The 17141-nt window shown below is 29.0% G+C and overlaps 1 protein-coding gene across 1 annotated transcript; it reads right to left on the bottom strand.

Annotated features, from left to right (window-relative positions):
* Window positions 1–10682: 10682 nt before the first annotated feature.
* Window positions 10683–11328, bottom strand: LOC106757489. Its single transcript, XM_014640161.2, has one exon. It carries the CDS (start codon window positions 11222–11224, stop codon window positions 10919–10921), a length of 306 nt encoding a protein of 101 aa, XP_014495647.1. The 5' UTR covers window positions 11225–11328; the 3' UTR covers window positions 10683–10918.
* Window positions 11329–17141: the final 5813 nt, after the last annotated feature.

Here is a 17141-nt window from a genome sequence, read left to right as displayed (position 1 = left end):
TTACATTAATAAATTAAGGCATTTACACCGATATTGAAGGTTACTGTAATAAAATTATATACACTTTTCACGATATTAATTGATGACGTTTACCGAATCGCATTAATAAAAAAAATGCAGCCGAAAAATTAAATTTTTTTAAACTCTTTAATAATAGTTATTTAAATAGTTGTCTTTAAAAGTAAAGACAACGACAATTATATATAGAATCATTGTTAAAACTTTAAAAAACGATGATAGTTATATAAAGGATCGTATAATACTTTTATAAAAAACTTGTGTTTGTTGTCCGTATGATTTTGCATTTCACATGAGTTTCACAATTATCGCTGTCACTAGTGTAAACCTTTTTAAATTGTGAAGTATTACTGATCTCACTGCATATCACAAGTTTTTATCGCATCTTGCTATAAAATCCACGTCCTCAGGCTCTTTCACAAAGTTCTCCACACTACATTATGAGGTTTCTCTACCAAGCTCTTTACATAATGTTGCAAAACTCTCATCACGAATCACTTTCTTACTTATGGTTGGTATTTTACATATCTTTATGGTTTCACAAGCAAATAAATGATTAACCCATGGAAAACTTATGTGCCTTTTAACACTCAAATGAAAATGTTTTTCTATTATGCACTGGTAGGTTTGTTTTTGTTAATTTCATTGTGATATGTAATACATTATTTTATTTTTTTGGACGACTTTCAACGGCAAACAATAGTCATTGTTTCAAACTTTTAACATGGTTATTTTAACTGTAGTAGTTTTTATCGAACTTTTAACAATGTTAATATCTATGACAGTTCAAAAATTGTCGTAGGAAAACTGTTTTAAGCATTATGAAAAACCCATTTGTCAAAACGTTTGCAGCGAAATAGTTAACGTGAAATAACAAATCAAGAGGGGTTTTAATATAAACGTGTATCTTTTAATTTTTACTCAATTTATCTTACTATGCAAATAATAAATATAAAAAAAATAAGGTTGAGAGAAATTTGCACAAATAATTTTTATATTGGTTCAGATTTTATCAATCCCTACGTCCAGTCGCTTATCTCAAATCAAGATAAGCAGTTCACTAATTACAAAACAATTACAAACTACATTCACAAAGAAACAATTTGTAAGAGTTTATAAATCACCTCCTTGATACCACATGAGATGAAATTAAATTGTAGCTATCGTCATTTTCATCCATACACAAAACAATTTTTATTCTTTATATTATTAAAATGGATGAATAATAATTTATTCATAAGGGATCATTAAAAAATCGATATAATTGTTTCAAGGTATGGAGTCTAGGTCAACGTTCAACGTCTAGAAAGTAGTTCAAGAGGTCCCAAAGTTGTCTTTTGCTCCAAGTTTATTGTAGTCATTCGTCCAAGCCATTCGGAGGACACACACATCTGATACCAAAGTTAGTTTAACGTTTGACCGTTCAAATATTAATGATGCACTAAATGCAATTACTTACTTCCGTACTTCAAACCTATATTTATAGATTTTGAAGTGTGTCTTTGATTAACAATAATGTAATTACGACTCAATTGATAGTAATCACATATCTTAAGTTATTCAACATTAGAATTAATTGTCCTCACACTTGACCAATCAGTCAGATTTTGTGACCGTCCAATATTAGTGGTAATTCGGCTAGTTATTGTTCAATTTGTGACTGATCAAATTGTGATATAGTACAATAGTAGTTAATAAATCAAATTTCGGTTTTATAAATATGATTTATTGATTAATTATTTTAAATCAAAATCAATTATAATTTTCTAATTCATTTTCAAAATATAAAATCAATATATAAAAAAAATAACCAACATTCAAAGTATGAATGAATCAATAACATAAATTACNGGAAGTCAAACGCATGTATTTAAAAAAAATACTTAAAAGTATAATTTAATTATATTTAATTCCAACTAACAATTTTTCTTAACAGATAATTGATGAAGATTATAAGATGAAATTAAATAAGAAAAAGGTCTTTTAAGATTGTTCTACAACATATACAAAATTATCTTTTACTTTATTCTTGTAAAATTTTTTTAACTTTTTACTCTGTTCTTCATAAATAACCAAATTTTCAAAGAGAAAACATTTATAAGTTACAAATAGTTAAAACATTATAAATTTTAAACAATGAATTGATATTTACTTAATAAATCATTAAAAATCAAAATGTCTATATTCTACTCATGTAATTTTTACTAAATTAATTGACCAATGTAATGTTTACTAAGTTAATTGTGATTCTCTAAGTGCATCGCGCTCAAAAAAATCTTATTTTGTGAGGATGTTGTTTTTAACGAGAGAATAAAAAAAAATTGAATAAAATTTATTTTATTTATTCATGCATTTATTTTCTTTCACCGTAAAAAAAATATTACCAACGATTAAAAATCTATAAAAATTGTTAAAAATTTGTTAGTAATGACTTTTTTTTAATATGTTACCAACAAACCTAAATTTGTCGGTAATAATGCAATCGGTAATATCTACCGATTAAATATTAAATTCATCAATACTCAGACAATTTTTTTTTTCGATAAATATAGAAAAACTTCGTTGATAATTATTGACAAAAACATCCATCGATAAATAAAAGAAAAATTCGTCGATAATTGCTGACGAATTTTTCTATCGATAAGATCCGTTGGTAAATTTCACAATATGATTCATCTTCTTCTTCCTCTCTCCTTCTTCTTTTTTCATTTACGTTTTTTTTTTTTTTTGCAGTGAAGCACACCATAATAGAGCCGACAAACCTAAAAAGAAACAAGAAAACTAATCCCGAACACCAAAACCCTATCTCGCTCTACCTTATTTAGCTCTGCCATGGTTCCTTCCAGTACCTTTAAGAACCACTGCAGAATCGAGACCCACCTCCACCATGACCTCCTTTTTACTAACCACCTCGCTAACAACGCTAGAAAAAACAAATCACACAACATCGCACATGCATCTCCTTCATCTCAACTCTAACCAGCACCATCGCAGATCGCAAATTTGGTTTTGCGCCACCACCAGGATCTTCATCAGCATCAAACCAACCATTGTCCTCCACGTTGAACTCTAACCGCGAACAACACCACTAGATATCCTCTATAGGACGAACCATCATGTCTCGTCATGGAAGAAACAAAAGTTTTGCACCTCCAACATAGACCATCATGAGAGATGTATACGTATGTAGGAAACTTTCTTTCACTCACGCACCTACTAGGCTATTTGGACGAGAAAATTGTCGCTCAATGTATCGATGGATTTATTGACGGATATTTTCGTAGGTAATAAAATTTGAATTATTGACAAATTTACTAACGAATTTTTTCGTCAATAAAAAAATATGTATTACCGACAAAAAAATCCTTTAGTAAATAAAATATGAATTATAGTATATTTATTGATAAATTAATCCGTTGATAATGAATTCATTAGTAAATTTTGTAGGTAATTAAAATTTCAAAATTCGTTGGTAAAATCTGTCAATAATTCAAATTTACTGATAGATATAAATCCATCGATAAAATTTTGTAGGTAATTTTAAGCATTTTTGTAGTGTTTGTTTGTCCAACCTGATTGACTTGCTCCAACCTAGTAGACTGAGTTTCAACTCGACAACCTCACACCCCGACGATGCTTTTTAATCAATTTCAAGTATTTTTTCCATAGCTTTCGCTACTTTTCCTATTGATTTTGTCAACTTTAACAATCAGTTAACCGACATGTTCACCAAATCCCTTAGATCCCCTCAGATTGAGTGGATTTGTAGCAGACTTGGTACATATAACATATATGCTCCACTTTGATGGGGAGTGTTAGAATGAAATAAGCTATTACATATTTCTAGAGAAAAATTAGAATGATTAATTCAAAATTATTAGGTTTATTTATTATAATTAATTTTTTATTGTGCTATAAATACATGCTATGTGGTTTGCATTACACACATAATTCGTTCATAACATATAAAATTCTATAAGTATTAACTCTAGAAAAAAACAAGTAAATTACGACGATTTTAATATGACATTTATTTAAAACATGTCATTTTTTACATAATAATATAACATTTTTTGAACCATCACATTTTACATGCAAAACAAGGTGGTTTTAATTTCAACTTTTTTTCATCAAATGTGCATGGGCAAACGAAAAAGCTACCCCTTTTCTATCTCCAAAACCCCAATAGCTTCATCCACCATTTCTTCTCTATCGATCCTCTTCGTTGCATCTCACCATAACATCGCATCCCTTCCCTTCCTCTTTCACTTCTTTTGCACGAGACCAGTTAGAGAGTGATGCCAGGACCAACCTCCACTCATTCTTCATCTAGTCAGGCCATGGGTCACATTGTTAATCGTAATTAGAGCTTTGCCAAAGCCAGTAAGTCATCCTCTTTTTGTCTTCTTCACTGTAAGGTTTCCTTTCCTCTCCCATTTTTAAATCTCATACCACATCTCCATCAAGGTTTTTCACCCCAAGACTAGATCTCAGAGTTGTAAGTCATAGAGTCGTCATTGTGACGTCATAACACTATGATTGGGTAACACCGACATCGGCCACCTTCATTTTTTGTTCCACTAGATCGCGTGGATTCTTTCTTACCCTCCGTCGTAGTGCCATGGCCAACACCACTAGCAACTGTTAAGTTGCGCCACCACCGTAGCGATCATATGGATGTGAGAAAAATGTAAAAACATTTTAAAAGTTAGTGTGATGTTTAGAAACTATTGATCCACATTTAGATTCTTTTACAAGAATAGGTAAATCTAACTCATATATTAAGAGAATAGAAAAATTAAAAAAAAAAATACGAAAATAAACAAGTCGTAGAGTCTTTCATACAACTTCATATTGAAAAGTCATACATCCCATAAACGATCTCAACTTTACCATAACTGAAAAATTGAAATCATGAATCCCTAAGTGACTTTAACATGTAATAGATTAAGTCACGTTAAAATTATTAAGGTACAAGATGACTTTCAATTTTTAGTGACTATAATCAATTACATAATCGATTACACAGTATTTGTAATCAATTATCAATCAATTTTATTTGTAATGTCTACTACTATAATCAATACAAGTTCTCTATAATCAATTACTAAGTAAATTTCTTTATAAGACGCAGAAGCGTAAAAGGTAGAATTTTAATTCTCTTTAAATTATAATTTCTATGCCACTTTCCATTATTGTCTCAATTATTGTCTCAGCTTATTAAATATACTGCATTCCACCAATTACAACTTCTTTGTACAATGAAAAGTGTAAAAATAGAGTTTTAATTCTCTCTCCTGTATAAATTATACGTTACTTACTATCATTCCCTCACCTTATTAAATATATAGCATTGCACCAATTACGACTAATTATATGAGACCATTTCCCAACTATATATATTTTAAAATAAAATAAAATAAAATAAAATCTAAAGAAAGTTAATAATTTTAATGTTTGATGTATATGTTTATTGTAGTCAAATTTATATTGAATGATAAAAAATAACAAAATAATAATACAATATAATATTATATATCATTTAATAGGTATTAATAAGTATAATAACTTTATCCTTATCTATTCTAAATAATATATGTTATTTTTTTATTACATAGGCTTTTATAACCAATTATTTATTTATCAAAACAATATTTTTTTTTGTTTTAATAAGAATAAAAGTAAGAAAATGGTCGAATTTATGTCTTCATACAACATTCTATCACTAAATAATTTATAACATACACAAAAGCAACAAAATATATAACGTAACATTGTCATTACTCCAATATATTATCAATGGAGCAAGTTATTCTCACTGAGTGACACACTTATCATTGCTTGAATGAAACGTAATTCGAAACAAGTCCTATATAGATTGTGTTGCTTAAGTTAACCTTATATGAATGTTAAATCCAGTCTTTGATGTTAAGTAAATATTTTAGAACTGTAAAAACAAGAAAAGAAATCTAAAATACCATACAGTTTAACTCATTCCACTATTAATCTACTTAAGAAAAAAATCTCAATCTAGCAAAAATTTTATTGGTTACATCGTTTAGAGTTAAAGAACATGTAAATGGAGAAGAGTTTTTAAAACTATAATTATAGAATAAATTTATAAATAAACATCTAATTTCTATTCAGAGACTTAATTTTCTATTAGAATTTAAAATGAATCATTAAAATATATTTAATATTACAAAAACTTAACCTTGGTTTAGTAAAGAAAAATATATTTGAGAAAAAAAAATTAAATAACATATTATTTGTATAATTTTATTACTTGTATGTGTTTTTGGAAGAAATAAAATATAAAAATGTTTTAAAAGAAAGTTATAATTTAAATATTCAAATTTAAAAATAATTAATTTCCCTTTAAGATAATAAGAGAAAATCTGAATGTTTGTAGAAAGTAAAATAGATTCCATACGAGAAACAAACATCCTTGTAAAGTGGATTCACAAACAAATAAGGAAAACAAGGATTGATTGATAATTACAAGGGTTTCCTGTGTAAAAAAAAAATAAAATGGGGAGAGAGGACTGTTCAACAATTATGAAGAATGAACTATCAATTTTGGAGGTTACGAGATGCCATTATGGTAGATGGGTACATGTTGGATATATAAAAACAAACTAGACAAAGATGGTTCAAACAGGGGACAAAAGATAATGATAGTTGATAGAGTTTGATTTTTTTTCTTCCTTAATATAGATTACAATCTTATTTATATATAAAAATAAAAAATACTAAGATCACATTTCATGGATTGAAAATCTATGTTCTCTAGCAACTTGATCAAAATGTCATAATTACATTAAAAAAAAACTGAAGAGAGATACAACAAGAAGGGAACAACAATACCATGTGTCCCAAACCTCATACATCATGTGTCAAGGTTTTTTACCAACTTATTTTGAAAATAACTAAATGATATATCCTTTACTTTCTTTTTTTAAGACTGTTTTTTTTCCTCTAAGCTGTATAATAAATAACATTTCCTTTCTATAATATTTTCTTTTACTATTTTATATTATTTTACTTGTCTAAGATTAGCATAAGTCAACTATAAGGAGTGGTCCAAATCAAATTTAAGATTTTAGAAATAATCTATTTTTTTAAACTAATATATAGGAGTGGATTGAGATATGAGATGATTATGTTTTTACCTTTTCTTGATCATGTATTGGATTTCGGGTCCTTCCAGCATGAAACATTTTCCTTTTTTTTTCTTTTCCCACTTTCTTGAATTGGTAATAGTCTTTCACGCCATACCAAATCTCAATCATTAACATCCCAACTTAATTTAAGATTCTGAGAGTCATGTTTATGTGTTTGCACACCATTTTCATCAAAAGTTAATCTTCCCTTTGACTACAAAACATGTAATCTTGACCATTTCTATGGACACAAACTGTCCAGACCTAAAAAAAAAAGAAAGATAATGTAATTAGAGAAAATATTCAAAACATGCATAAAATTATCCAAATTGGTACCCTGCATGATGGCAATATAAAACTATCATCACTTAAAAAAAAACCATGACTCATTATATCAAACTAACACGAAAAGAAAGTTCATCAAAGATAATATACTTTATACCTAAAGCAATTAGTATCAGAATTTAATATTTCCTTTCACATAGCAACTATTTGAAATATTCAATAAGTGTACACACAGAGAAACATCAAACACAAAATTTTAAACTTCCACTTTTTTTTTTATTCACTTAAAGAACAAAGTTTATGGATAATTTAAAACTTTTCAATTTGAAATATAAAATTAATTTAAAATTTTGCCTTGACTTATTTTTTTTTTAAAAGAATTTTTTAGACTACCAATCTTTCAGAATTATTATAATCAAGTAAAACCCAATTTAATCCTTTTTTTTTTTCACATAAAAAGTCAATTATTAAGTTCAGTTCTTTCATTTTATACACAATAAATATATTTTGATTATGGAGATAATAAAGTTCATGTGTTAAATTTCATAAAAAGGAAATTGACATGCAGTGTTCAAGTTTGTACATTCTTCAAGCAATTATATCAAAATTAATGAATTTAAATACTATAACTTAAGTTTTTAAGTAAATTAATAAATAGATAGTCCTAAAGTATTCTAATAAATATACTATTATAATATATATATATATATATATATATATATATTATAATATCAGGAATATTTATTTAACTAAATCAATTTATTATTGTAACAAGTAGAATCTATTTTAAAACTAATAGTCTTTTGTTTATTTCACAAAGCAACTAAAATTCTCTTATAATTAACTTAAAACCTAACCTTCTTAATAAAAAATGTTTCTAATTATTTTAAGATAACTTATTTCAGAAAATACACTACTTTTTATTCCTACTTGTATCTCTAGCAATAATTTATCACTGATGTTATTAGGAAACAGACAACTTAAAATTAATTTATTTATGAAAAAAACCTAAACAGTAACTATTTAATTTTTATAGGTTTAAATAATTTAAGTTAACTTATGTCTGAGTGACTAAGAGTCCATGTGTTGCTCTCTCGCCTGCGATGCCATTGTCAGCGTCTGTGCCAGCCTGCCATTCCCAAAGTCATAAAATAATAATAATAATAATAATATTATTATTATAAATAAATATTTTTTATTTTATTTTTCAACCTTTTATTCACATCTTTTTTACTATTAGTGGCCAAGTGAATGGTTATTTTTCTTCCAAAAAATTCTTAGTTTAGTTATCATACCCAACTGCAATATCACCTTCATAAGTTAAATAATCTTTACACGATCTTTGAAAATAAAAAAGTATATTAATTATTTAACATATTTTCTTTTGTTTTTTTCGCAGAGTCAGGTTCTGATACGGTTCTGCAACTTCACTCCCACTGTGTAAACAACAGCAAACCCAGCTGTAAATAATTTCTTTCTTGGACAATACTACCCCTCAATTGCATCTTAATTACTCTTCCAAAATTTCACTCATATCTTAATTAATTAATCAATCCTGCAGTATTTTTAACTATAGGAACATGTAGTGGACCATATTCCAGCAATGCCCCTCCACAAGTTTTTTTTGTCCAAACTGCATCTGCTTGTTAAAAAGTTCAAAAGCATCTTTCTCACAGGACAATTTTGTCATTCTACCAAAAATTTAAAAAATTGCCTTGGGAGTTGGGAGTTTCTTCATAATAATATATTGTGCCACCCACCGATAGTATTAAGAAAAAAAAAATAAAGGTTGATAATTTCTATACCAAATATTACATACAAAAATATTTATTTCTTTCTCGGCGCTGAATGACACTTTTTTTTTTTAAATAATATATATTACTCTTACATTTTTAATAAACAACATTTAGGTTTCTTTTATATTTATAATAAGATAGAATTTATTTTATTCATTTATTTACAGAAAATAATTTTATTAATTTTTAAAATATCCCAAATGTTATCTTCATATAATTTTTTATTAAAGTTTACATCAATAAAATATTTTTAAATGAAATAGTTAAATTTTATCTCTTGTTAAAAATATGTTAATGCTATTTATTAGAAGTACATAAAATATGAATGGCTAACCAACAAACTAAATAAAATATACATATCCTTTTATTAAGAAAATCACACAAATTAAGAGAAGTAGATGTGTATTTTTCAATAAATTTCCACTCTAATGTCCAAATTGGAAGGCATGAGTTTTTTACTCTTGTCTTCTTTTTAATAAATTGATTGTTTTAATTTTAATTTTTCTTGTTGTTCAATATAAAATAATCAAATTAATTATATTTATAAAATTAAAAAAAAAATTGCATTTAAGATATGAAAAGTTCAAGAATTCTTACAAACATGACAAAAGTTATACTAGACTGAATATTGATTTGATTACAAAAAGTAAGCCTTTTATTTACAATACTTTATTTATATCTAAGATGAGAAATATCTACCTTTTTCAACTGAGAAGATATAGATGTGTGATTTAAACAAAAAGATCTCATAGTAATAAAGACCTTAAAAAATTGCTTTTAATTTGTCTCGTAAACACCATAATAATAATATTTAGCACCAAAGTTAGTGCATACCTTTGACCGAGGAAACGGCATCTTTGTTGCTTGCCCCTTTCCTTGTTCCAAAGATGTTTATATCTACGGTACACCTATTAGTTTTAATCTAAATGGTAATTAAAGAAAAATATTGAGACAATATCAGGAAAAAAAATATATTAACATGTTTCAATCATAATTTTCTAGAAGATAATTTTTTATTAAAAATTTAATTTATATGGTAAGCAATTAGTTATTAACAGCGGTGAGGTGAGACCATGTTAAAAAATTAATTAAAGTGATTATAGAAAGTATGGTGTTGCGTCATCCTAAGCACAACAGATCTACACAACGCCTAGCACACACCTCAGCTCACCTCACCTCATCAGTCTGCAATGCTTCAAAGAAATCTCTCACTCTCAGATTTTAGATCTCAAACACCCATCACTTCTTCTTCTTCAATTCCTAAGAACAAAAATTCCTAGAAATTTATAAAAAAAAAAAAAAATAAGTTATATGTATTAGTCAAAATATATTTCAGTTAATTTCTGAATTCTAATTTAGCATATATATGTGCCCTATTTCAGGTAGATATAAAATTAAAGTTGAAAGCAACACCAGCATGAAGATGAACATCGTTTGATAGAGGTTGAAACCCCCTAAGAAAAAACCATGATCAACAATTCTAGCTCAGAAGCAAAAGAAAAGAAAGAGTGAAATTTCTATGTACAGTTGAGTCGAAGAAAAAGTTCATGTCCAACAAAAGGATCTCATACAAAGAGAAGAGAGATGGAGGAAGAAAAGAAGAAAAAGAAGAAGAGAATTGGTGGATCTTTTTTGTGATGGAACATTTTGTTGTGTTCATGAATCACTGTACTCATGCCAGCATATGAGCATTATGACACAGCGTCTCATGATGTAGAAGCGAGCCCTTTGTTCTTTGACCAGCCTTGCACACTTTCTTGCAAAAGCACACTTCCTCTGAGTGGTGGAATTCTTGATGAGAGGGGAAGTGGTGGAAGAAGTGCCCCTTGATGACCCTTCTTTCTTTGACACCTCACAGTTGTCAGTGGTATTGAAGTACAAAGCGGTGGTGGTGGTGGCGGCGACGGTGACGGTGGTGGTTGCAGTACATGTGGATGATACAGGAGGAGTAGAAGAAGACATGGTGGTGTTGAGAATGAGTGGGTGAGTTTAGTGAGAGTTGAATGAGTGAGTGTGTGAGGAGAGAAGGAAAGAAGCGAGAGAGGGTGAATATTTATAAGGGGTTTGTTAGATTGGGAAAAGAAGTAGCAGAGCAGATGGTATGTGTGTGGCACTGGGTATCACCTGGGCCTTCCTTTCCCAACAGTGGCCCACCATAAATTTAAATATATCACCAGTGTAATAACTGCCATGTTGTTCTAAATTAATACAAACAAAATCATATTTTTAATTTCAATTTTTTTCATCTATTTCCTTTAAGCCCTAAAATACAACCCTCTTTTCTCCCTTTACTGTTAAGGTTAAATTTTTATTTATTTTTTACATAAAATACTTCAAATATAATTTTCTTTTCTCATTTTAGTTGCTTTAGTAGAAAATATTTCCTTTTCATATATTAAACCCTCAAGGATTTAGTTTTACCTTCCATTAATTTAGCATACTACATTAATTATTTTGGTGAGTTAGAACATGTTGGAAATGGTTTAATGTTAGTGAAAATTAATAATGTTATTAAGATATTTAATTATAATCTCTAACATATTTATATAGAAATTCTCACAATATTAAGTGTTTTGCTTTTTAAATATTTTTTAACCAAACGATTTTTTTTTTAAAATAAGTTGTCATATGGAAACTTATCTCAACATTAAATAATATTTAATAATTAAGACATATAAATTTGTAATGTTTTTAAATTGATGCTGATTAAGTTTATGTCTTGATTACTATTTGCAATAGTTTTTAGCTATCATCAATTAAGGAAAACAATTCTTGATTGGAAAAAAAAATCTCACAAACATCTATAAAAAATTTAATTGAAAAAAATATAAATGAAATAAATATAGGTAACATGTCTCAAAATTAGTCTTTGTTGACAAGAAATAACATTGACACTGTATTATTAATATTTACTTAAAAACCACGAGTTATTTTGGTTAAAAAATAATCTCAGTATTATAAATAACAAACTCATGCTGTTGAAGAGTAGTAATAGTAATGTGGATTGAGGAGATCATAACTAAAATTGGTAAAAAAATAATTTGAATTTGATTTGCTTTTACAAATAAATAACTTTGATTAACATTGACTAGAAAATACTCCAATTTATATCAACTGAAAATAACCTTAATTGACATAAGATGAAAAATTGTTTAAGTTGATGAAGAAAACTTTGTAATTAAAACTTGATAATCATAATTGAAAATAATATAAATTACATCTTTTTCTAATGTTAAACATTCATTTCTATTTGACCTTTTTAAAGTTAAAATATTATATGGTGTATAATAAGGTACATTTATATTTATCATAATTTATAATTATCATAAGATGAGTGTTGATATTTTTATTATATATCGTGTATAAGATGAGTGTAAAGATAGAAAATCAGTGTAAAGATAGAAAATCGAAACATTGTTTGAATAAGTTGTCGTTTTGAACGTTGTCTTTAATAAGTTATCAATTTGTTTTATAGTATGTAGGGATGAATAAGTTCCAAAAATTTGATTATTTGTGGCTGTAAGTAAGACATTTCGACGTTTTATGACTGCAAGTTGTCAGTGAACAATGAGAAATAATCTTCTTGTTTCAATATTTATTTTTTCCATTTCGATAATCATTCTTGAATCCATATGATTTGAAGCTGAATAAGTTTCAATCACAATAAAAAAAAAGTTTAAGAAGTTTTGTGTAATAAAATTTAATTAAAATTCATGTAATATAATAAAGCAAAGAGACAAGTTCATATAATATAATGAACTGAATATATATATATATATATATATATAAGCTGATGTAATACAATCATGCAATTAAAAACCTCTTAATCCTCTGTATAATTAAGTTCACATTGAAATTGTATTTTGTCAATTTCCAATTCATGTCCATAGATAAGTTAACTAAGTTATTTTTAATTCGCTGAACACATCCTTACATTTGTTTCATACTTAGCATTTTGTTTTGCAAGTCTTGAACCTCCTCCCACATTTGACTTATCATGCAGAATTTGAAGGGTAGGGAGGATGTTGAAAATGACCACTAGGATGTTGGCTTCCCACAATAGGGTTGTCATGCTCAAGAATTTGATCTTGTGTTTATCCTTCATCTTCATTAACACGAAGGTCGTGTTGACATACACCATTGACGTCCAAAATTGTGGTAGAAAAAAAATGTGTTTTTGATCCAATTTGATTGCTTGCGTCAATAGAAAGATATACTTCACTGTATTGCATAATTTAGGTTATCAAATACAGCATATGATAGAGATGTGTCGTCGGCCTTGCATTTAAGCATATGTTGCATGATATGATGAGACCAATTGATAAATATGTTGTTTTTGAGCACCCGTATCATAAAGATATTTTGTTGCAACAATTTTGCAAAATTTCTAGCTCGTGGAATCAACATATGCATGACAACATAATGAAGAAGTCCAACATTAATGTTCAAACAACTAATTATTTTCAGACGTTGACCCTACATGTCTAGTTTGACCATAAATGCCTATGTCATGTCACGGTCAGAGGAAACGTCATTTGGTAAATTTCTGAAGGACAATTTTCGACTCTCATATTTTAGATGGGTAACATTATACAAATCTCCTGGTCTTAACTTAAGTCTTCTTTTGCTGACCTTACTTTATAGGTATCATTAGCTAAGATCCTTAGAATTGAATAGAAGACTTTTATCAAATCCTGTAGAATGGATTGTCCAATGATAGAAAGTCTGATAGGCTTGAAATACGAGGTGATGATGAAAATATAAACCAGATGTGGAAAATGAATCCAAATTCATAATCTTTGGCACCACAAGAGTTTTTGTATAAAAATCATTTGCATAGTGTTGCATCTGGTGATGATCGTTGAAGAAACATCTTTGATTTAATATAACTTTCAAGTATAGCTTCCTTTGCGCAGGAGTGTCTTTCTTAGTTGCTGTTTCTTTTCCATTACGACTTCTACGGCTCCTCTTGACGATGATGACGTCATTCTACAATAACTTAAGAAAAATACATGAAAACAACAAATATAATAACAACACCAAAAAATTAATAGTAATTGCCACATTAATACATATATAATTTACTCATAATTAACATTGTTGAAAATAATGCAGTACATGAAGAAAAGTGAAAATGGTATAATAAAAATAAACTTAACATTATGAAACATATACATGGACTCAACTACCACCCATCATCATGTTACGCAACTTATTTCATTGATGATGGGGGCATTCCCATTAACCTTTTTGTTCATGTCGGGTTTGCACATAGAAAATCATAACAATGCTCTATAACAATATCTTCTTGTATATTCATAGCAGATAACATTTTCCATATGTCACTCTTAGTGTATTGAAATGTTGAGTTGTGACGCACAATCTCCACTTGCTCATTGATAACTTGATTACACTCCTCAATGGCAACTACTTGGCACTCAACAATGGATGATATTTTCTCAAAGTGAGAGTTACTAGATCCTATGATATCCATGAAGTCATCGAGTCATGTAGTCAACTTATCAAATTGTGAGTCAATTAAGTCGACCATAGGGGTTTTGCACTTTAAACCACATGAAGAAGACGTGTCTCCGTATGGGACAAAAGGCAAAGACTGAGTAGCCCTTGGATTATCGTCATCCATAGGTGGAGGGGATGGTGGAGTTAGGTCATTGTATACCTAAAACACAAGTTCTTTGGGTATGTATTCCATTTGTTCATTGAAATCAACTTGTAAACGAGCTTCCTTCCAAAGACGACGTGTTTGACGAGCTGTATGCACTCCATTCCCAGTAGCCCGATCAATAGCCTAAAGCTTGACTAGTAAATCGTAATGTCTAATGGTAGTAACCCTTCACTTAGCCGTAGTAGGCTTAGCCTGAAATGCAGGGTAGACCCAAATCCTAAATAAGTAATTGCTTAACATATCAATAATAAATCCAATTCTTAACATATGTCTTTAATACCTTTATTAGATCGTCTCAAACTTCATCCTCTGCTTTAAATCTTCTGGATGTTGCATTCCATGCAAATTCACTAAATGAACCAAACAAGTCATGACCCTCACATCACTTGTCCTTCAATACTTTTTGTCTCTTTTTGACTCCATCGTCGGAAGACTCCATCTTAACACTCTTTCCCCTATCATTTCAAACCTATTTACACAAAAACCTTATGATATTATGTTCAAATATTCATAGAAATAATTTGTTATCATTACAAATAACACAATGAAGTACAATATCTATGAGATTTGATAATCTCGCCACATCTCTTCTACTATAACATATCTAATACTACAAGCAACCCTATAATAATCTTTATGAACTTGGCCAACCATTGTTTCATCGTCCCTTTGCATAAATTCGTGGTCAACCTCATTAATTAATGAATCGTCATTGTCCACGTGACATAGGAAGTTGTGTAGGATGCAACAAGCTAGCATAATGTTTGTCATTGTATTCAAACCATCATGAGGTTTAGTGCCACTAGCAATGATGGGAAATCTTTTTCAAAACACAAAACGTTCTTTCAATGACTTTTGCCAACAATGAATGACAATGGTTAAAGAGTTCGTGTGAACTTTTTGGTTCTCTGTGTATAAATTCTTTACAGTGATATCTTACATCTCTATATGAAGTCATAATTGTTCTTTTCAGTATGAATCCAATATCATCAAGATAATATTTTTCTACAATATTATGCATATTAGTCACTAACTATAAAAGAAAAGAAAAGAAAACCCTAATGAACACACTAAAGATGTAAGTGTGTTACTGTATTGAAGTTCATACTTACCACATCATCAAGTATCTTCACAATCTAAATATGACACATCTAATTCTTCTTCCATCTATATTGCCTACTACAAATAAAAACACTATTTAATACAAATAAAGATGAACATATTTTCATTTCCTTTTTCTGAAAAACACCACAAGTATTTCATTTCTTTAAACAATCATTTTGTAAACACAAATACAACTCCATACATCATAATTTGAAAATATGACCACTAAACAACACAAATTCACTTCAATATTTACAATAGCAATGCATTTCATACATATATTAACTTAACAATCAATTATTAACTAAACAAAGCATGCATTTTTCATCATACATATAATAAGTAAACATTACATACAAACAAACTTACTTCTTCAAGACTTTTCTGGCAATAAGCGAAGTAAAGAGGGACATAACACATAAAGAAACAAACACCAAGCTTCCAAACACAAACCATGAACCCTAACCAACAGTGGAGCACAAACCAAAGCAAGGAGGATTCACCATACGATCCTAGAACATAATCACCAACCAAGCACAAAACAACACACAAACCATCTCCAATCAAGGAGATTTTGGCAACACTATCACCAACCACAAAGAGTGGTCCAACACCTACACAAAACACCAAATGTCATACAAAACCAAATGAAAACCAAACTTCAGCTCTAGGAAAAAAATGTTATTAACCTTCACCACCTCCACAAGCAACCACCTTGTCCATCCTACTCCAGCCACACCCACAACCAAAGTCACCATGAGCACGATGATGTAGTACAGGACCTTTGCCTTGCCCTTCAACGATGTAACACACATCCAAATTCACGATCACCACGCAAGTTTACATAAACTCTTCCTTTGTAATGGCCATGATGCAACCAAGATCGAAAGTCACCGCCAGCACAACCTTTACCTTCCTTTTACGATGCTTACAACATGTAACAATTGCAAGACAAAGAATGGGGTGAGAGGCCATTAACACACCATTCGTCCATCATTTAAAGGTTCAAGTCTCGTGGAATTGATTAAAGATATGTGGAATCGATTACTCTAAGCACCATAATCGGTTACGAGTTCTGTATAAGCACGT

This window comes from Vigna radiata, chromosome 3 (genome assembly GCF_000741045.1).
Source record: "Vigna radiata var. radiata cultivar VC1973A chromosome 3, Vradiata_ver6, whole genome shotgun sequence".
Lineage (NCBI taxonomy): Eukaryota > Viridiplantae > Streptophyta > Magnoliopsida > Fabales > Fabaceae > Vigna > Vigna radiata.
The sequence above is the reverse complement of the archived record's forward strand: the minus strand, read 5'-3'. Positions and strand labels throughout refer to the sequence as shown.